Source organism: Eublepharis macularius, chromosome 2 (assembly GCF_028583425.1).
Source record: "Eublepharis macularius isolate TG4126 chromosome 2, MPM_Emac_v1.0, whole genome shotgun sequence".
Classification (NCBI taxonomy): domain Eukaryota; kingdom Metazoa; phylum Chordata; class Lepidosauria; order Squamata; family Eublepharidae; genus Eublepharis; species Eublepharis macularius.
This window is the reverse complement of record NC_072791.1, coordinates 201,123,366-201,146,116: the sequence shown is the minus strand read 5'-3', so window position 1 is coordinate 201,146,116 and position 22,751 is coordinate 201,123,366. Positions and strand designations below refer to the sequence as shown.

General features: G+C 42.9%; 2 protein-coding genes across 2 annotated transcripts in view; both read left to right on the top strand.

Moving 5' to 3' along the window:
* The window catches only part of WIPF1 (WAS/WASL interacting protein family member 1), an 84,914-nt gene that overhangs the window by 32,700 nt on the left and 29,463 nt on the right, over positions 1-22,751 (top strand).
* On the top strand, positions 18,129-18,623 carry LOC129324088 (40S ribosomal protein S10-like). The gene has a single exon (XM_054971086.1). The coding sequence runs from the start codon at positions 18,129-18,131 to the stop codon at positions 18,621-18,623; it is 495 nt and encodes a 164-aa protein (XP_054827061.1).

Here is a 22,751-nt window from a genome sequence, read left to right as displayed (position 1 = left end):
TAGATGGAGTGTCAGGCAGCAGTGGAAACAGAGAACTGAGATGGAAAAATGCTCATGAGCAATCTCACAGTGGGAAGGAATCTCACAGAGGGAAGGGCTGCATGATATGTGGAAAGGCTAGTCCCTGTTAAGTATTCATATTTGCATAGGAGAGGAACTTAACTGTGCCTTCTGCTATCACCCTAAAAAAGCAACAAGGGCCAAGAATTAATGTGTAATGTGAGAGAGGGCCGAATTTCACATGTATTGGCTTGAAGTTTTTTCGCCGCAAGCTTCTAAGCCAAGCATATTAGATATTGGACCCTGTATGGATTGGAAAATGAACAGAACCCCTTTTTGTTTGTTTACAAAAAGCAGAGCACCAAATGCTAGCCTCTGTTTTATAAGTGAGTAATTTTGCTCAATGAGAGAACCGGAGAGAAGTTAAATAAGAGGAAGTGTTGAGGGGGGGTGGGGGTCAGAATTCTGCGGTTGAGTCAAAGAGAGAAACAATACGAGGATTGTGTTAAAGGCTTTCTGAGTAAACCAGTGTTCTTGGGAGGGGGTGGGATGAGCAATGGGGAACTTAATTTTCCTGCTGAGGTGAGAGGAGGAGGAGGAAGAAGAGCAAGAAAATACATCGACATAATTCTGTAAACACGCCAATCATGCTGGCTAAATAGAAGTGATGGGTGGGGAAAAGGAGAACTGCACTCGGATGGATACCATGGTGGCAGTCGTGTACTTACGATCCCGCCCAATCACGTGTGTGTTTAGCTTTTAGGATGGCTGGATTTGACACTGGCTTGTGTTGCTTACATTTGGAAGATGGAGTCATGTGGCAAAGTGTTTGGGGAGCATTGGAGGAAACTATGCCTTTCAGTTTGCCAAGAAAGTGGGGAAATTTTTAAAATATAGTGGGTCAAAACTAAGTTAAAAAGCCAAAATCTTCTGTATAAAAAGCATGCACTAATGCTCTACAGCAGAATACAGTGTTGTTCTAGCAAGCAAGCAAACTGTATGCTATTCTTCAAAATCACATAGGAGCACAATGGAAGTATCACAAGAGGAGATGCACAAAGTGGGAGAGATGAAATCCCATTCACACCCCTTCTTGTTTCCTGGTCACCTCTCTGCCCTGGCTACTGGCAGCTCAGGTTCATGTCCCCCTTCAACTGCTCATGCTCAGCTCACCTGTCCTAGCTCTGATTCCCCCTGCTCCTGCCACCGCCACTGGCTGATGTTCTCTCCACCCACTCTCTGGGTGGATGCTGTCACCACCTTGAGTGGCAACTGCCAGACTTTGCATGTCATTTTGGGTTGTTATGGCACCCCAGAATGTTGCCCAAGATCTGTTTTTTTTTTCTCATTGCAACCTGCACAGCTGCTGCTATTTTCTTATTTTTTTAAAAAGCCCTGTTTGGGGGCTGCTGCCAGGTTTGCACAACTCTGAACATTAGCTGTGGCCTGGCCCTGTTGCATGGGTTTGTCTAGTCACATGGAGCCAGCCTTGGCTTTTGATAGGGCACTTTTGCTTGAAGCTATTCTTCATTGGCTTAGAAAGGGCCTCTGTGGTGTATTCATTTGCTCAGTTCACTGAATGGCTTTTGGCTGCTGCTTTCTCTTAGCCTAACTACAGAGCTGGGTTATCCCCAGCTCTTGTAGTGTAGGATGATCTTAACATGTATCATTGCTTAATGGACAGTTCATAGGTTTGTGGCCTGTTCCTGTTCTGAGCAATGGGAATGCAAGTGCTGATCTGTGTGTTTTTGTATACATGGCCCAGAATTTCACTCACACATCATGTTCTTTCACTCTTATGCCGTGGTGTTCTTTTTCCTACTGAATCAATGCATCTTTAAATTTTATTTATTCACTTTATAGTCTGTCTTTCTCACTAAGACTCAAAGGGGATTACAAAATTTAGCAATGGATTAAGAACATATAATGAACATTGTAATGTGACTGGATTTTCAAAGTTAGAAAACAACAAGCGGGGCACCCACAAGGGCTTGTAGGGGTCATCTCATCTTCCTCTCCCCTGCTATTTTTCTTTCCCTCACTTCAAAGCCCCCACTGCCTCTACCCTTTTCCTACTTCTTTCTCTTCTCACCCACCCATCAAGCTACCTTTTATCTGCCCCCCATCTTGAGCTATATTTATTATTTATTTACTTTTCTGCACAATAGAGACCCAAAGCAGCTTACGTCATTCTCCTCGCCTCCATTTTAGCCTCCCAACAAACATGTGATACAGAGTGTGTGACTGGTCTAAAGTCACGTAGTGAGCTTCCACAGCAGAGTGGGGATTTGAACTTGGGTCTCCCAAATCCTAGTCTGAAACTAACGGTTCCATCACACGGACTTTGATGGTGGTTGCTGTTCAACAGTAGCAGGCCTTTGGGCCTTAGTGATTCATGAAAGTTGTGTGGTAGCAAGTTGTCAGGTGGTTGCTGCCAGACCCAACCCCAGTAATTCTGCCCTCAAAGCCCAAAACACTCCTGGGGAGGGCCTTGCTTCCTCCTCCTGCCTTTTCCTTGCAGAAACTGAGGGCCAAGCTACAAGTGACGAATGACACTTGAACGGCAAGTGAACAGACTCACGTGTATTCCTCCCTGTTCACTTGCCCTCCACTTGCCACTACGTGATCGAGTGGAGGGCAAGTGGAATGCAACTGAACAGGGAGGAATACACATGAGTCTGTTCACTTGCCGTTCAAGTGTCATTCGCCACTTGTAGCTTGGCCCTGAGACTTGACAATGTTGTGGTGGTTGCTTAGTGATGGCCACTGAGGGCATCCATTTCTTAAAGCTACAAGTGCTCCTTTTATAATGTTGGGAGCATCCCCCTCATTTTTCTGCAAACCTGATCTCCCCCCCCCCCAGGGTTTGTGGAAAGATCTATCATATTTATCCATTACCCCACTCACTGGATTCAAGTATCCACAGATGGATCCACATTGAGAATTAGATATATTGATGCAACAGAAACAATGTAAGTGTAAAATGAATTAGCAGTTGATCCTGGCACTTTTAAAATAAAAATGGAAGTAGTAAAAGCTGTTGCTTAAATGCTCTGCCAGGTATTTTGATACCACTGTTTGAGTTTCTTTAAAAAATCAAAGAAAAATTCTCTGTTTGTCTCATGGAGTCTTAAACCCTGCTAAAATGAAGTGTAGTTAGTAAAATGTTCCCATTATACCTTTTTAAAAAGTTTGTTTGGCTGTACAGCGATGCAAGCCTTGTGAAGTAATTTATCCTATGGTGGTTTTGCCTGTTGTGTTTTTGCTCCTCATGACTGCCTTTGTCCGAGTACTGTCCTTTTCACCGTTCATCTGAATTAAAATTCTGCAAGTCGTTTGTGTTAAAAGATCGTTATTGGGAGATGACGATCTGTGTACAAGATATTTTTGTCATGTGTTTCTGTTCCGTATACAATCTAAGAGCATTAATAACTTCAACAGGAAGCTGTTAAGAAGTCATTTCTTTTGAAAGGAACGATACACTCTTTTCCGTTCTTTCTCTAAAATGTCTACCAGTGTTCGTGATTTAGATTTAGATTAGCATCTGTTTTGAAGTACAGATGCTAATCTTGGGTGATCTTTATCTAGTACACACAGAACTGTGGTGATCGGTTAGGGTAGTGGACTCTAAAGAGGGATGCCAAGTTTCAAATAAAAGCTCAGTGGGTTACCATGGGTCAGTTTCACTCTCAGACCATACTCATTTATGGGGTTGCATAGAGGATAGAACTGGCAGGGAACCCTCTGTATGCTCCCTTGAGTGCCTTGGGGAAAGTGCAGAATTTGAAAAAAAGACAACTGAGACTTTAATTGATTTGATAACATTAAGATACTTATTACCTTGGGTGACTGTCTAACAAGCAAAATTGTAACTATAAACTTAGACGTATGCAATATATTTTCAAAGGTATGGTCGTTGTTTAAATGTGGCCTGTCTTGTCCACAATATGCTATAATGTGGATGATGATGGTAATACATGTCTGAAGAGTGTTTTCAGCGTTACCCTGTTTATCTGAATATTCCGATACAATGGTAGCCCTATTGTGACTGTACGAGACTGTTCCCTTCCAAATTATACACTTTATTTTTGTGTACTGCAAGATTTGTTTTCTAATTTCATCTCTTATTTTTTCCTACCTTTCAGATAGTAAAAAATTAAGATCCATGTGCTAAGATAGCATAGGGCACAGCAGTTTGTGGCATTCATTGAGTATATTTAGAATTTTGCTTGTAGAAAAAGGAGACATTTATACTTTAAAATTATACAAATATGCCAAACTGGTATATTTGTAAATTTGTAAATTTTATGTGCTAAGTAGGTTAAAACGATGCATTTTATGCTTTTAAAGTAATAAAATAGTTTTAGGATTGATACAAAAGCAAATACTGCATGTATTTCAGTATTTCATGTATTTCTACTAAATTTCTGTTTTTTCGAGACAATTGGTTCCCTCCCTACATGATTTCAAAATGTCCAGAAATTTTACATCTCTAGAAATAGGCTACATATGTTGCCTTACCTTAAACCATCTAGGTGGAAATTTGGGCCCAAGTTCACCTTCTATCCACTATACTAGCTCTCCATGTTTTTCTTTTCTCCTTGATCCTTTTTACTCCCCAAAATTTTTGTATGTGGAGATCCCAGGCCACCCTCCACGTATGTTCTATGACCAGACTTGCTTTAGCCACAGGAGTCGAATTTTCCCAACATGTGGAGCCACTTTCTATAATTCAGTTATGGAAATCTGTGCATATTTTGTTCATGCGTTCTATATTTTGGGCTGTGTATGCAAAACAAAACTCTTTTTAAATACTAGTTCTTGTTACAGATAAGAGATTCAGTTCTGGATTCGCAGAAACTTACAAGAATAAAAGTTTGTAGGACTCAAGGTTTTTGTGGGCCCTAAGCTAAGAGACCTGTAGTACCGCTTTTCCTACCCAGTATTGTTGACCCTGATAATAGGCTTGGAAGGAACTGGGAAGGAGCTGTGATAATGGAAAGGCTACTGACGATTGGAAAATTTGTCAAGAACCACTTCAGTTTCCCATGACCTGGTCCATTCAAGGAGGAGGAACCAAGATCTACTTTTGTTGTATGTCTGTAGGGAAACCAAAGAAAACAATCCAATATTTAGGCCTGATCTCTTATTATTTGTAGAAGTCCCAGTGCACAGGCACACATCAGTCTGCAGGTACAATAGATCTTGTGTCTCCTTTTCCCTGTCACGTAGGTAGTCATCAGAAGGGGTCAGCTTACCTGAGTGGCCATTTGCACAGTGGGTGATTGGAATGGTGCCCAATGACAGCATCACTGGGTACCTAACCTATAGCTGCACTAACAGATGTACAGCATGGGGGGTACTGCTGTGTGAGTGGATGGTTTCTTATCAATTGCAACAAATTCTTGTAGTTTTAGCTGTGTTGGTATACAGTAGAACTGCAGGGTTTGTGTCCAGTGGCATATTAGAGACCCACAAGATTTTCAAGGTATAGGCTTTTGAGAGTCAAAGCTTCCTTCTTGCGGAAGAATTTTAGAAACAAAACATGCTGATAGTTCTAGGCTCTTGCTGGATTGGGCTTAAGTCTTTAGAGTTCATTTATCCATCGTTGTATGTGTTTGATCCTTAGCATACACTATTTTATAACAAAGATTTCTAAGTTGCTTTATTTGAAACCTATCGGTCTCCTTCTGCCAAGCTTTGCTAATTCACTTTAGTGTTCTATGTGACTTCTTTCTTGCTTTTACTGTTCTCTGAGAGGTTTGCAATTTTGCTACACTTCGCAACGTTATGGTCCCTTCAGAAGAAGTTTCTATAGGGCATTAGACAATGGAAATTTCATAAACCCTTGGCTCAAATTTTGACATGCTCTGTGCACATTTATTACCTATTCGTTTTCTCAGCTGCCTGCAAACCATAGCAGTATGGATTCCATTGGTGTAACCCGCAAGCACATTTTTGCAACCCCCTCCCAGTCTGTAGGAATTCAGAAATCTTTGCTGAGTAATGCTTAACTAATAATGATGGATAATATGTAAACAAAATTATGGCAAGAGTCTTGAGATTGTCCTGAATAAATAGGACCTGAAACGGAATACATATACCTTGCTCAGATGTGCGAGCACAAGGCTTTCAAAGAATCGGAGCTCCAATTGACTTTGTTTTATCCTGGCAAGAGAGGTTTTTTCCCCAAGATTTTTGGAGAAGCAGCTTTTCATTTATTAAGGGCTGAAACTAAATAAATAGAAAGTATGTAGAGACAAATGTAAACTATTTCTTCCTTTCCTCGTACAGCCAAAACATTTATCCCTACTGGCAGCATTACTCAGCTATGTAACAGGACCAAGCAGATTAGCTGGCGTTTTAAATAAAACTTTAAAACTCTGCAGGGAAGGGACGCCTTTAGGTGGTGTTCTTGTGGTTTTAGCAGGTGCTTAAGTTAAACAGGAAACAGGTTAAATTGTTGTTCTTATTACGATATTTCTGTATAACTTATTTTGAAAGGCACTTAGCCAGAGTTTCCAAAACTTCTGATATCAAAGGGTATGCCATTTAAATTTCCAAATTAAAATTGGAGGCATTCTTGACTGTATTGGGTTAGTCAGTTAGTCAGTTGAGGAGACTTTGTGGCACCTTTGAAAACTAGCAGAAGCTTTCATAGGCTGCAGTCCACTTCATCAGATGCATGAAGTGAATTTGCAGTCAGCAGATAGACAGTCAACACATACAAAGGGGGGAAATTGTGAACAGGGCGGGTTCAGGGCAACAACAGAACACTCTTTTGAGGACCTGAAAGTCACCATATTTCAACAAAGGAACTTCTAAGAGAACCTACAGTGAGAAAATGCTGTATTAAATCTTACCACTTGGTATAACCAGGTTAACCAAGGCCTTAACAGAGCTGATGCTTTTCTTAATCACTACCAGTGTCAAATATCTTAACACAGGGCTTTTTTTCCACCAGAACGCAGTGGAATGGAGTTCCAGCGCCTCTTGAAAATGGCCGCTGCATGGAGGGCAATCTAAACTCCCCTCTGTCTGGAGATCAGGGGATGGGGCCACCATTTTCACCAAGGGTGATTTAAACTTTAAAAAACTCCTCCCTTGTTCCAGCTGACCCAAAGTGACGTCATTGTGTGGTCCTGAGTTCCACCACCTCTTTTTCCAGAAAAAAGCCCTGTCTTAACATAACTAAGCAGACTGTTCCAGAGGGGTAGCTTTGTCAATCCATTGCAGCAAAAATAAAAAAGAAACTGTCTGGCAGTTTAAAGACTATTTATTCTAGTATAAGCTTTAGTGGACTGGAGTCCACTCACTTTTTCTGATGCCTGTTTCCTAGGAGGTGGGTGAGGAGAAACAGTTATGAAGGAAGAAGTACTTTTAAGCAGCAAGGTCAAGGGGCTGTGAAATAAAGGAAGTAAAATGTAATTATGTAAAATACAAATGTAATAAAGAAGATGTGAAGATAATTCACAATGACTATAATAGTTGATAACATTATTTCCCTAGTTCTCTTAGGGACCTTAACCAACTCTTATCACCATTAGAGTAGCTGTAAATGGTCATTTGCCTAACCAGTTTGCCGCTTCTAGGTGTGCCACTGCTGCTTCTCTGCACTGGCAATGGATAGAACTGCGTCTAGTGCAGAAAGTAGTAGCCTACATGGGGAGAGAGAGAGGGAGGGAGCAAGATTGCTGCCTCCTACCTATATATGCAATTGCCAGCTCATACACGGAAGCTACAGACCTAGGGTCCTTCCCTAGGATTTCCACTTCCTCCACATGTGGGCAGGGGATACTGTGCCTCTTGCACTGGGTGAAAAAAATGGCCATTGGACCAATGGTGTGATGTCACTTCAGGGAAAACCTGGAAGTGATGTCATTCCTCTCTAGGAATCACTAGAAAATGTATGGTTGTACCATAGAGCTTCCAGTAGTTCCTAGATAGGCATGGTGTGACTTCCAGGTTTTTCCTGGAAGTGATGTCATGTTGTTGTCCACTTCCTCAGCCCGCCCCCTTGGTCTTCTGCTGGTTGTCAGGCCTTAGGACAGGCATTTCTGATCACAGAGACAGAGCCTATGTCCACACACAAAGACTCCATGCTCGTAAGCCAGCGGGTGGGCAGAGGAGGGAGGAAAGCATGCTCATGCTGCTCCCCCTCTACACATTTTGATTTCTTTCAGTGCTCATAATGATGTATGTGGAGGGCTAGTGTGAGTTACTCATAGTGGAAGCTGACTGAACCGAGGCAAAGCCACCTCCAGCTGTACCTCTTGCAGTATCAAAGCTCTGTGGGGTGGCTACTTTGGGGGCTCAAAGGAACCATTTAACTTGTGTTTTCCAATACATTAGAGTGGCCTGAAGCACAGTTTGGGATTAAGCAACTAAAACAAATAACTACTCATCAAAAGTTACACAAAACTGGTCAAGCCTTATAATGTTCAAAATATCCCATAAACAGGTAAAACTCACTAACTAGGCAACTTGGGAACTCTTCAAGATCTTTTTTTTTTTAACCCCACCTTTAAAAGATCTTTCTGTAGCTTCCACGAATGCTGAACTGAAGCATAGTTCTGGCAGTAAGTGGGCCTTAGTACCAAAAAGAGGGCTTGGTTCCTCAGAATTGAGGCCATCCTCCAACCTATCCATCCCATTGTACCTAAGCAGAGCTTATTCTGCTAACCTTAATAGGCGGGCAAGTTCCTGCACAGCTAATACAGACCTGCCATTTCCAAAACTGTTATTGATTGTTTTTATTCCTGACTCTGAAGATGATCTCCCCATAACAACAGAAAGACTACTTGTTTGGGGAGGGTGGAATCCATTCAGCCAGCCCCAAGCAACCTCCTTCAAAGCTGCCAGCATAGAATTGCTAATGCTGGGTTGGGAAATTCCTGGAGATTTCATGGTGGACCCTGGGGAGGGACCTCAGTAGGGTATAATGCCATAGAGTTCACCTTCCAATGTAGCCATTGTCTCCTGGGGAATTGATCTCTGTAGTCTGGAGATCAGTTGTAATTATGGGAGATCTCCAGGCCTAACCCTGTGTGAGCTGAGCCCTTCTAGCAATACCTTAGGGTATCAGCAACAGCACAGGTCCTGGAAGGTGATGCTTATTGTCACCCATGGTGCCAGTGGCCAAGAAGGAACCGAATCCCTGTGGTACATTGGAATCCTTATCATTGTGCCACCCTTAGCAATCATTTTATTTATTTACTTTCTTCGCAGTGGGGACCCAAAGCTATTTCCATTATTCTCCCCTCCTCCATTTTATCCTCACCACAAACCTGCAAGGTAGGTTAGGCTGAAGGTATGTGACTGGCCCAAGGTCACCCAGCAAGCTTCCATGGCAGAGTGAATATTTGATCCTGGTCTCCGAGATCCTAGTCTGACTCTATACCCATTTTAGAGATCTAGCCAGATAATCAGTGCTGGATCTAGAAAGAGATGAATTGGAGCAAGAACCTTCCATGACTTGCTTGTTCAAATGTCAGGAAGGAAGTAAAAGTCATGCCATGTCTTAGGACAAAAAAACCCAAAACCAAATAGTGTGCAAGCTTTCAGGTTCCCTAGAACTCTTCCATCAGAGTGGATGAAAGAAAAAAGGGGGCAAAGAGAAAAATGTTGTTTCAAATGCTTGTAGTAAAGCCCAGATCTGATGTTGTAGACCTAAAAGTGGAAAACAGAATGTACCACAGACTGAATTAGAAGATACAGTGCTGGATGGTACTGGATGCAGCCCGAGAAACAGTCCTGGAGAACTCAAAAGTTTGCATGCTGTTTTGCAATGCCCTTTATTAGAACAAGACAAAGTACTGCATGACATCTGTTTGGAATTTGTGTGTCGAGCACCCAGCTACTTGAAACCTTTGAATGTTCAATAATATTTTAAAAAATCAAATTAATGACAGTTTATAGTTTGGAAAATTCCGGGTTCTTTAGGGCCAAGGGACCCTGTGGTCCTGGAACCTGCTCCCAAGATATTCACTGCTAAGAGACCTCTAAATATTACATTGGTCAACCTCTGTCGTAGGAAACCAAGTGTTTTGGGCCTTTGGGCTTACAGATGATTTTGCTGTCCTAAGTTTCTTGTTGAATTATGTTTACTCGAGGTGAACACAAATGGAAATATGAACCAAAGTTTGTCACGAACTGGGCCAGTTCATGGTTCACGAACCAGCAGTTCATGTGACGAACACCATGAACTTTAAGCGAGTTCATTTGATTTGTTTTTTGATTCATCACTGCAGACAGCCTGGCGCTGATCAGTCAGTTTCCTAGGCAAAGGGGCCGGGGGGGGTTAGCTTTCTGTAGACCTTCTGCTGCCCTGAAAGTGACATTTTCATGAACCAAACGAACCGGTTTGCGAACTGGGGCAAGTTCGTGAAAGTTTATGGTTCATGAAACACAACGAACCATGAACCGCATGGATCGGTATTTTCTTGGTTCGTGTCCACCTCTAATGTTTACCCTATGCTTTTTTAAAAATACAAATCCTTGCTTTGAAGACATCATCCCCACTTTAAAGGGGAAAAAATGAATTTCACTATTATTTTTAGTGATGGTTTGGGTAGGCATTAGCTTTAAAAGTGTACTAAACCTACCTAGTTTGGAAAGATCAACTAACTGCATTCCAGTTAACTTACTAACTCTTTTCTTTTTTCTTTTAGAACTATTTTAAAGGATTTTTCCCCCTTCCCTTATTGCTTAAGTAGAAATTTTGGTAAATGAGGGAAAGGAAAAAGGAGGCAAATCTAAAAAAATTGGATGTAAAAATTCACAGGAAAAGATTTTTGCCATCATAAAGCTTTTCACATTTCTGAAAAGAAGATTTAAAATTCTGTCTCATTGGCTGCTGTTGCTGGAAAAGAGAGTTGGCTGAACAGTTGCATCCAAATAGGAAAAAAATATGTTTCAATGATATGTACTTCCAGAACTTCTATTGAGAAGTGGATATTGACTTTGAAATTTGACTCTTCCACTTCTCCCATTTTGTATTTTTTTAAAAAATTGAGTTCTGAAGATTGGATGATGTCCCTCCGGCCAAAAGTCTGTAAGAACTGCAGGGTCACCTGAGGACACAGCTTCCCATAAAAAAATCTTCCATAGCTGGTAGAAGCAGAATCACTCTCTGGTTGATATTTCTCTTAGCATTTTTATAAGAACAGTTATCCTTTAGATTTAGTTGAACTCGGAATAATTTCTTTCTAAAGTGTTGTATTTTAAAAGTTGTAGCATGAACACATGAGCTCGGTTATATATTGGCTTTTGATCCTGAAGATTTTATTCTGTGCTATGTGTAAAGGCCATACAGTTTAATACACTTCCTCTGGTGTCAGAACAACACATTTTAAGACCACCCCTTTTAGGTACAGCTTCTCTGCAAAGCAAGAGGGGGATGCTTCGTCTTTATGCTGCTGGCTGCTTTTATCTTACAACCTCCCTCCCCACCCCTGCCATTTCTGGCCCGACTGGGATTCCAGCCACATGTCTGTGGGATATTACATGAGATGTCTGCAGAATGTAGTAGTTTGATCTGAGCTTGACCTTTGAGTCTCCTACAAAGTAAGACTTACTGAATTCAGTGGGACTTTCTGAGTAAACCTCATATGAGCATATTATGATCAAAAAGTGCAATGTGAATATATTCAGTAATGAGCAGCTAAAAGGACTGAGGAAGTGCTGAGGTTCATAGGAATGATGTTGTCATTGATGACTAGAGGTTAACAATTTTTTATTTTAATATTCTGTCCTGCCCTCTCCACCAAAAGGTGCTCAAAATGGCTTATGCACAATCAAAATGGTATAAAAGAGTGTTTAAAGCCAGTATTCAATATATCACAAAATTAATACAGCTGCAATAAAAATAACCACTGTGCTGAAATTGCAGCAATAATACATTCATGACAGCCTCAAAACAATATTTATAGCATAAAAACATAGAATTTTAAAAAAGATCAAGTAAAAGCAGTAGTTAAAAAAACTGAACTAGCACTAAACTAATCAACATGGACAGAAAATCAAAATGGGTCAGTCTGTCTGTAGCAGAGCAAGAGTCCAGTAGCACCTATAAGACTAACAACATTTGTGGTAGGGTATGAGCTTTTGTGAGTTACAGCTCACTTCTTCAGATCATCAGAAGTTCATACCCTACCACAAATTTTGATAGTGTTATAGGTGTGGCAGAAAATCAGTTAGAACAGTGGGGACTAAATAGTAAAAGATCATAAAAATGTAAAGATGCTATAAATTAGCAAGGTAGAATTTAGCACTTGTTAAATATTAATAAACTGAATAAAATATAATCAACAAAAGGCTCTAAATAAACAAATGTGTCTTTAATTGGTACTGGAAATCTAATACACAGCCAAATAAGTGTGAGGAGGTTTTGTATTAGTAAGGTGCCACCAGGGCCGGCGCCACCATTGAGGCAGTGTGGTGGGCGCCGCGCGGCCGGAGGGAGTGCTGGGGGTGGAGGCGCCCGCCATGGAGCTGGCGTGCCTGTCTCGCAGCTGCTGCTGCAGCCAGCCAGCACCACGCCGCCGCCGCCACCACCACCACCACCACATGCCCCCGGCCGGGCACAGCAGGCACGGGCCAGGCATGGCAGGCGGCCGGGGCGGCGTGCGGAGCATGGGCAGCCTCCTCGCGCCACCCCAGCCACCCGCCAGCCAATGGCCCCAGCTTCACTGTGATGACGTAATCATGTGATGATGACATCACACAGTCCAGGGGTGCGCGTACACACTATGTGCGCGTACGCACGGGAGGGTGGTCACAGGCGCCAGAAACCTTGGTGCCGGCGGTGGGTGCCACCACAGGAAAGGCCCTGTCTCCGCTGACAACCCATCTTATTTCAGATATTGCTCATGCATGGAACATAACTATTGATGATGACCTTGACCACAGCATATACCTGGCTAGAGGCACATTTTTTCTCAGCAGGTAGCAGAAGCTCTGTTTTCTTATGTGTAAATGAGAAAATGATCCTGTTATGTTGGAAAGATGATGAAGGGCCAGATCTAGTGATCTGCCAGATGTATTTATTTCCTCCAAGAAGATCGGTATATATAATTCTCCCTTCCTCTACTGTATCCTCACAGCAATCCTGTGAGGTTGGTTAGATGAGAGAAACCCAATGTAGAGATTTGATGCAAGGTCTCCCAGACCTTAACCATTACACTATGTGAGCTCTGAAGATTTGCGCTGAATACCCACTGTGCAGATAAAGCAACTTAAATGCAAAAAGGTGGTGCTGGGTTTTGGAGATGATAGAGTACGTTCAATGCATAGTGTACAGTGTTATCTATCTAGTCCTTGAATTATGTGGATAAAGATGCACCTTTCCTGTTAGTTCCTTGAAGCAGATAAGAATGTGGATCTTCCTTATGCAACATGAGGCCACTGCAGGCAGTCACACACAGCAACGACCTTTATTGGCATAAATAATACAGACGTAACAGAAGAGGTGTTGTAGAATAAGTTCATAGGGCAGCACAATCATGTCCCCAAACAGCAAAATTATCTCGAGATACAGCACAGTCGTAAGAGGCTTTATAAAATATTACCCTTGACTTCCACACATAAGCCAAGAATTCAGCAACGGACAGTTATTGCTGGACTCTTCATAGAATCATAAGAGTTGGAAAGGGCCATACAGACCATCTAGTCCAACCCCCTGCCCAGTGCAGGATCTTGTCTGCTAAGAAAAATTTTAGATCCTTATCCAAGAAATCCCTCTGCACAGGAAAAAGGGGACGAATCAGTAAACTACGCATAACACTGCAGGCAGTCCCTCATCCCGTGCACAGGCTGGGGAAATATGTGCAAACTCTGATGTTGCTTAAGGCTGTAGGGGAAAGAGTCCACCCTCCTTGTTGACACACAGCTGTTTTTTATTTGCTCTAATGTACATTATTCTGATCTTTCCATTTGTACTGGTCATAGACCGAAGAAATCTGAATCGGTTTTTAAAGAGAGCTGTAGGCAATCTCTGCAGTTTTTCAACACTGCATTGTTTCATAGACCTCTAGAATTTCTGGGATTTTAATGAAGTGCTGCTTTTGCATCTGTCCTGTGCTCTACTGCAAAATTGGTACATGCAGAAAGGAAAGAGAGCCTACCCTATGGTTGTGCATAATGTAGCCATTTGCACTTCAGTCTAACACTGAAGTGCAGTCTAACACACGCACCCCAATACAAGGTTGCAGTTTGAATGTCTCTGGGGAGGCATTGATCTGTTTTGGTTCACCTACTCTACCAGCAAGAGTCAGTTCCGCAGGAGAGCAAAGTGTCCTCCTGATGATAATAGAGAAGAGCACGGTCTGCTCTTAAGTATGTTCCCACACCACTGTATCTGCAGGAGTTTTAATTGTCCATGCAAATAGGTAGTTGCGTTACTTTACTAATGCTCTGCATGCGCTGTCTATATTTTAACAGCACAACCAAATGCTAATTTTGCACTGCATTAAACATCAGTAGGCTCTCTGAGCTCATAGTTTGTGTTTCGGTTGTTCTGTGGCACACCTCACAATTGTGAATCGTATAGAAACATCCAATGCATCACTTTCGCTATGCACTCAAAATGTACCAGGGATCCATTCCAACATACTTAGCAAATGAAGACAGGGTTGAGACTCACATATTTTAGTAGCCATTTGTCTGTTCAAACCCTGGTACCGATATTATTTCAACAGCAGCTTTTAAAAAAAAACTTCCAAAATTCTCTCAGGTTGTGTGTGTGCATGTGTGTGCACACAAACACTACTTTACTCTTAGCCTTCGCAAAAGTTTAGATGAATTTTAAACCTGGCTCCAGAAGACTTTCCCGAAGTGATATACATTGCATCCAGGTGTCACGACAGGCAAGAACAAGCTTATTTGCAATATTTGCATACATCTTCCATCTTCCCCTTAAGAACAGAGTGTTATTGAAAGCTTGGTTTAGTGAAGCCTTCAATCAAACTCCAGCTTGCCATTAATACAAATGAGAGTTGTTTCCTCTCCACCAGTAAATTCTGAATTCTGAACTGGGATTAAACAGTGGTGAGAATCCTGATCTGTGGTCAAGAAACAAACTCTAATTTGCTTAGGCTTCTGTGAGGGGTTGTATCACTTACTGTGTTTTCTCTGGTGCATGCCTCCACACGGTGCTGTGATGATGTCACTTCTGGAAGTAATGTCATGAGGGGAGCAGGAGTACTATATTTGGGGCCTATTCTTAAGGAATCAGTCCTTGTGTGAAGCACGCATGCACTCCCAACCCGCTGTGACGATGTCATATCTGGAAGTGACATCATTGCTGCAGGGCAAGGGGCGCATGCCTGTGTAACTGGGATACCTGCCTGTGGTGGGTGATAACCAGGCAGCTTGCCTCCTCCTGGCAATGGTTGGAGGGGCAAACCATTGGGCACCTGGCAACCCTAGTTAGTGGATGGGAAGGAGAGAAGGAAGCAGGGAAAGGTGAAGGGCTGTCAGAAGAAGGGAAAGAGGAAATAGTGTGAGGAAGGAAGATGAGGTGCCTCCTTGCAAGTTCTTGCAGGTTCCCCACCATGCAACTGGGGCATGCCCAGTGGCTGACCACAAGCAACTGGACCATAGTTTTCCCAGGTCGAGGCTGCCAGGGGGAGGGAAGGAGGGAAAATTGAGGGGGACAGATAAAGGTAGGTTGGCTGGTGGGTAGGAAGAAGAGCAAGAAAAGGAAAGGATCTATTAGGGCTTTCAGGAAAAGGAAAGAGAAAATAGTGGGGGCAGAAAAATAAGATGTGCCCCCACAAATTCTTGTAGGTCCCCGACTTGTTAATGTATAAATCTAACATGGGCAAGTTCTGTATAGCTGACTGTAACATTCCCTCCTCCTCTTTCCCTCTTCTTTGTCCTTGAACTGCCGTAATGACACCAGAGGCATTTTTAAAATTCAAAAGTAACTATTTTATTTATTTTAGAGTGGGAAGGTCAGGTGAAATCAGGAGTTGATAATTTCTGAGGCAATTCAACATAGATATTGCTGAGGTCAAATCAGTACATGCAGAGACTTTAATTCTTATGCTCTTCACAGATACTTAAATTCTTATGTTTAGCAGGTTTTGTTCCCTTGGTTTCCCCCAAACACTCTGGTATACTTTATTTTAGTATTCTCTGTCTCTTTTGGGTTTAAGAATACTGGTATTCACTTTCTGGTACCCCAAAACACTTCTCTTCAAACACCAGTGCTTTCCTTCAGTTTTTAAAACTGAATTTTAAGGTTTTCAAAGGCAGTTTCCAACCACACCAAACCTGGGATTTCTTCATTCTACCTCCCTTTTTGACTAGGTAGGGAAAGTCACCTCTCCTTAGAAGATCTATCCTCCATGATAATCCATTTTGCATTTGTTGCTCTGGGTGATCTTAGTTGCTGTGATTGTAAGCCGAGTGATCTATATTTACACAGTGTAGCAGAGACACCTTGAGTTTCAAGTCACCCAGAAACTTTTAGATTGCATGTGTATAGAGAGACTGTGGTGTGCAATGGATGAGTAGAGATTTCCTGTGCACTCAAAGCTTTGTCTGTTCCCCTCTCTACTACTTTTTCTAACACTTCTCTTTAAAAGAAGTTGGCTTTTTCCAAAACTGCCTTACAGACAACACTTTTCCCATTGACCTGCTGTTATTTTTCATCTCTAACCCCTACCATGGCCAATAATGTAAATTATCTCTCTTTTGCCCCTAGATCTCAGATGTTTTCAAGAACAAATTTTAAAAAGTTCAGGTTCAGTCATCAGCATGTAGGATGGAAATATGATTCAAATGAAATGTCTTTTCCATCTGACTAGGGCTGGAAAGTGACTTACCCTGACACTGATGCAGCATTTGTAACTCCCCCTTCTGCCATCCCTCCACGCATCTGAGCTGCCTTCTTTCTCATCATCTGTTTTGTACCATCTGTATTCTTGCCTTTTTTATTTTGGTAGTTATTTATCTTTGTGTTGGAGGAGGTATCATATGCCCGGTTGCTGAAATTGACAACACGACTTGAGGGCTCATGCAGCAAGGCCATGCATGTGAAAAAAATGAAATTAACACATAGCATTTCTGTGTACCAGTGACAGAACCAAGTGTTTTGGAAAAGCATACGGTGTAGCATTGTGACCTTCAAATGTGGGAGGGAGGATTGCATTTCTTTTTTTATTTCACTGGAGGGGAAAAAACTATCTGCATACATACAGAGTAGAGCAGGGGGTGGGCTACATGTGACCCAAGGGCCACGAGCAGACCTTCAGTGGGGCAGCTCATAGTGCCGTCAACCAGTTTGGTGATCAGGCATTACTGGACTCCATGGCCCTGACTGGCTGCAGCTCTGAGGATGGATGGCAACTCTGAGGAGCTTAACAGTCAAGGCACAAGAGAGCAGGTGCACATCTTCTCCAGGCTGCTGAGAATCGGCAACTCTCAAGGCATTTCCCCCCTTAAAATGCCAACAACAAATCAGGTGACCAGGTTTTGAATATTGAAACTGAGAGTAGGTTGAAGAATTAAATGTCCTGTCTCTTCCTTGCACAACCACAAGGCAAATTGAGGCTACTTGAGCCTGCAGTTTGCAAACTATCTACTGAATGAAATGGTGCTCTCTGCCTTGTCTATTTGAGCCCATAGTGTTGCCAAGTCCCCAATATCCCAAACCCTGAAATCCACAAGGCAAGGCCTTAGGGATGCCAGGATTCTCTGGCAACTGGCAGGAGATTGAGAGGGTGGTGGTTGTATGGTGCAGCACTTACCTTGGTAATCCTTGCATGTGTGTATCACTTCTGGAAGTGATGTCATCGTGGAAGGGTGTGCACACCTGTTTGTCCAGTCCACCTGCTGGTGGCAGGCAATCACTGGGTAGCTTGTCTCTTCCACCAGTCATCAGTGATCAACAGCCAGAGGGGCAAACCACTGGAAGTTTGCCCTGGCAACCTTCCAGGGCCTGATGATGTCATGGGGTGAGGCCTAGTAATGTTATATGTCCACAACATGATCTGCTTCATTCCAGTTGAGGTTGATATAACTGTCTGAGTTATGCCCTCCTGGCTAGACTGTTGGGGAAAAGCTAGAGCAGAATATTGAATTGAATAGGCATTTCAGCATTTGAGGCCACTGCCCTCACCACAATGCTGATGCCTAAAAAGAACCACATTGCCATTTACGAGCTCCTTTTTATGGAGGGAGTGATGGTAGCCAAGAAAGATGTTCACACGCCAAAGCACCCAGAGCTGGCAGACAAGAATGTGCTCAACATCCACGTCATGAAAGCCATGCAGTCGCTGAAATCTCGTGGCCATGTCAAGGAGCAGTTTGCATGGAGGCATTTCTACTGGTATCTGACCAACGAAGGCATCCAGTACAATTTCTGGTGGCACCATCTGCCACCTGAAATTGTTCCTGCCACCTTATGGCGCAGCTGTCCTGAAACTGGCAGACCACGGCCTAAAGGTTTGGAGGGTGAGCGTCCTGCTCGCCTTACCCATGGCAAAGCTGACAGGGACACATACAGACGCAGTGCTGCTCCTGGTGCTGGCAAGAAAGCAGAAGCTGGTGCTGGGGCAGCGGCTGAATTTCAGTTTAGAGGTGGATTTGGGTGTGGACGTGATCAGCCACCTCAGTAGAAGTCTGCGATTGGGGTGTGTTTTGTGAATTAAATAGAGTTGACTAGAGTAATGCTTATTGATGGTGTGTTTGTGATTACTCTGGGGAGAGCCTTTAGTCATGCAACTTCTTGCCCCTCTGCTTTCTCTGGGCATCACTGTAAATAATACAGAGCCATCTACATTTTGAATATGCAGCTTATCATTTGATGTGTCACAGAAGAGACAACAGGTTGTGGCTAACCTGTGGAGGGTGCTTTTGCATTCTTTAAGATGGTGGACATCTCATGTGGAAAGCTGTTTGCATGCACATGGCTCCGGTAATTTATGTGCACGCTGCTGTAACGATTATGTTTAAAAGCATGCTGTGACACAGCAGACTTATCCTATGGAAGCTGTTTCAAAGGGCCTCCAGTAGACAGCATTGTATATACGCTTGTCCTTAGGATACAGTGGGATGGCTGCGATTATGGGCATCAGAGATGCTATTCTAGCTCTTCTAAACAATAAACATAGAGGTGGGTGGGACACTTCAGCTTTTGCTGTTCTTCTACCAGTGCAAACAGATCCTAAAAGAAAATGTATCATTTTCTCCCAGGACATTTTTCACTTAGTGCGCCATGAGATATATGAGAAAATGCTCTCTACTGGTCTTTTGCAGGCCTCTGATTGAGTTACGGGCAGGTTTATCACCTGGCCGATGGCTTTCTTCATGTGGTAGGTGATCCTTCCCTACAGAAGACAATGCATTGGATGAACAGGCTCTATGAATCTCCTGTTTGGCTTCTTGTGTTCACTGTGGGCAGGGCTTTTTTTCAGCTGGAACACGGGGGAACGGAGTTCTGGAACCTCTTGAAAATGGTCACATGGCTGGTAGCCCCGCCCCCTGATCTCCAGACAGAGGGGAGTTTAGATTGCCCTCTGCGCCGCATGGTGCGGAGGGCAATCTCAACTCCCCTCTGTCTGGAGATCAGGGGGCTGGGCCACCAACCAAGTGACCATTTTCTCCGAGGGCAACCCACTGAGTTCCACCACCTCTTTTCCCAGAAAAGCCCTGACTGTGGGTAACACTGAAGATAATCTGTTGACAAAGGAAAGATGAAAGGAGGATGTGGTGTTAACTATTCTCTCGATCTTCTCAAAAATAGGCCTTACTTTTGTAATATACGGAGGCCACACCAACATGCCAACATTTAACTTCATTGTTACTGATAAAAGCATAATTTAGAGAGTGCACACGTGGGGTATAATTCATTTGTGCCTGAGGGCCTAACCATGTGAATCCAACAAAGTGTACCACAGACATGTTTCTTTTTTAACAATTGTATGATTAGTCTTTGGGCAAATGAAAATACTGTTATATTCTGTCCCCTGCTGAATATAGATGGAAATATGCCTTTTTGAAAGGAAACACACATACTTTTGTGAGGTTGGTGACAGAGGTTGTAGTTCGGATGCTGTGCACTTTTCAGTCCATGGGCTGTATTCAGGGCTTTTTTTCTGGGAAAAGAGGTGGTGGAACTCAGCGGTGGAACTCAAGACAGAACAATGACATCACTTTGGGTCGGCTGGAACAAGGGGGACTTTTTTAAAGTTTAAATTGCCCTCGGTGAAAATGGTCACATGGCCAGTGGCCCCACTCCCTGATCATCAGACAGAGGGGAGCGCCGAGGGCAATCTAAACTCCCCTCTATCTGGAGATCAGGGGGAGGGGCCACCGGCCATGTGACCATTTTTAAGAGGTGCCGGAACTCTGTTCCACCGCGTTCCTGCTGAAAAAAAACCCTGGCTGTATTAGTTCTTCATCAGTGAAGATGGGGAATGTATCTTTCAATCCTTCCATGAAAATACTCTTTCTGAGCTGTGAATGAGCTTTGCCAAGTTCCCCACCTAAAAAAAATAACTTGCTAAAATCTTCTCTACCCCATTGGCATTTCCTACATGACTGCACTTAAATATTAACATTGCTGAACTTGATGAAGTTCAGTATTTTTATTCTGCCTTTCGTATGTGAGGTGTTGCCCTGTTAAGTTATCCTCGTTAAAGAAACACTAGAGATGGAAAATGGTAGACGGGAGAGTTCACCCCTTTAAACTACTGACTTAATATTTTCCCCTGCTAAGTTCTATTAGCTTCATGGGGTTTTTGTTAATCCTACACTGTTGTTTTGGCCTTCCTCTTTCTTTGCTTGGAGATTAATCATGCAGGAAATGAGTAACCCAGTGTGCTTTCTGCCTTTGAGTTCCATGTTCCATCTACAGCTAATCGTCTCTAGAATAGCTGCTTTAAAATGGCTGATTAGGTGCATGTTGACTATTTGGTTTGCAGTCCTACAGTATTGTACAAGACTGATACAAGGAGATTTATGAGCTCCTTAATAATTTAGCTGGGGAGGCTGCTCTTGTTTTGAAATGGTCGACATCCTAAATTATTAAAACCATAAAGAATGCAGACCTTCATCTTTTTGATATATCTTGACTCCAAGAGAGACAGGATGGTGGGAAAGCCATGTTTGCATTTGTTTTATAAAAAGTCACCGTGCCAAGTGGTGGGGAGTGAGTCAATCAGGTCTCATATAACTGGTAGAGGGAGGAGGACTGTTTAATTCTCCCCCCCCCCCCCAAATACACTATTTTTATTTCTCAAAATTATTACTTCCTGAACTGTACTTTGCCCTAAGGGGGGGAAAGACATGTCTGTTTTTTTTTTCTTTGACTGGGAAAGTAGTTTCAAGGAGGATGATTTTAGATAAAAAAAAATGTATGTGAGGAGGGTATGAAATGCTTCCTCCCCAGCAGTGATTTAATCAACCTGATTTCCTCAGATACATTTCTGATTTGTAGGAGGGTTGATCCCAAATCACCAGCTGTTTCAATGAGTTTGATCTTCATATTTAGCAATGTTGTAGATTTTTTAACAACACAATTTAGTTCCTTTGATTTCAGTGGGACTCAGATCAGATGTACTTCACCCTTGCTGAATTTTAAAACATCTGTACGTTGTCCTGGTGGGCTCTTGAGTAAGTGGAAGGGCAACTTTAAAATAAGTTAAATATTACCAATGTATGTATGTGGTGGAAGCAGGCTCAGAGGGGCTTTTCTGAATCTCATGTTGTAAAAAAAGTAATACCAAAGAATGACTTTACTACATGCTGCCTTACTTTGTTCTAATGCAATGCTATCTTTAGAGATCAAAAAAGCACATAGCTGCTATTGAACAAAGATGGGCATTGCGGTACTTAGATCAGCTGTAAGAGACAGCACAAAGATGGAGGGGAAAGTTCTTGGTGAATACTGCAAGCAGGGCTTCAGAATGACACTGTAGGTCTGTTGAAATGTTGTGTATTATAGCCATGCGCAACAGAGCTAGAGCTTCCGTTGAAGGTGGAAGGGGTTATTCAGCATATGCAACCTCACCTACTTTTGCACGCATCAGAACTCTGTCATTCGTTGGCTTGGATGGGACTGGCAGCAGGAAACATCACCATTCCAGCATGTCAACCAATGATGTTGGAGGAAAGGAGCTGGATTTCTCGCTTAGAGCCAAGCTACAAGTGACGCCTGACACAGGTTGGACGCTTGTCAGCTTCCCTCAAGTTCTGATGGGAAATGTGGGCGTCCTGTTTTTACAGCTTGGCTCTCCATTACAGCTGAAAGACCAGGATGCCTACATTTCCCATCAAAACTTGAGGGAAGCTGACAAGTGTCCAACCTGTGTCAGGCGTCACTTGTAGCTTGGCTCTTAGTTGAGCTTCACATGTGCATGCAGCTAAATTTTGTTTACTTACATGTTCAGAATTGACAACTTGTAATTTTTTTTAAATGCCCGATCAGTAGGGGATCAAGGGCAAGTTTTGAATGGTTAAAGGAGAGGTCCTGGCAGATTTTGGGATGGGGGGTGGTCAGTAGGAAAGAATGTTTACCATGCGTACCTTGCTCAATATATCTGAACAAAATATGTGTTATCTAACCCAAGGCAAATATAATTCATCTACGGTCTTCCTGTGCAGTCCCACATGGGACTGCGCACGCGCAGGCCTGCCGATACCGGAGATTTTAATAGCTAAAAACCACCAGGGGGCACTCCCGCCTCCCAGCGCGCATGCGCGGCCGCTTTCCCGCCGAAACGGCTTTTAAGAGGCGGAGCGCC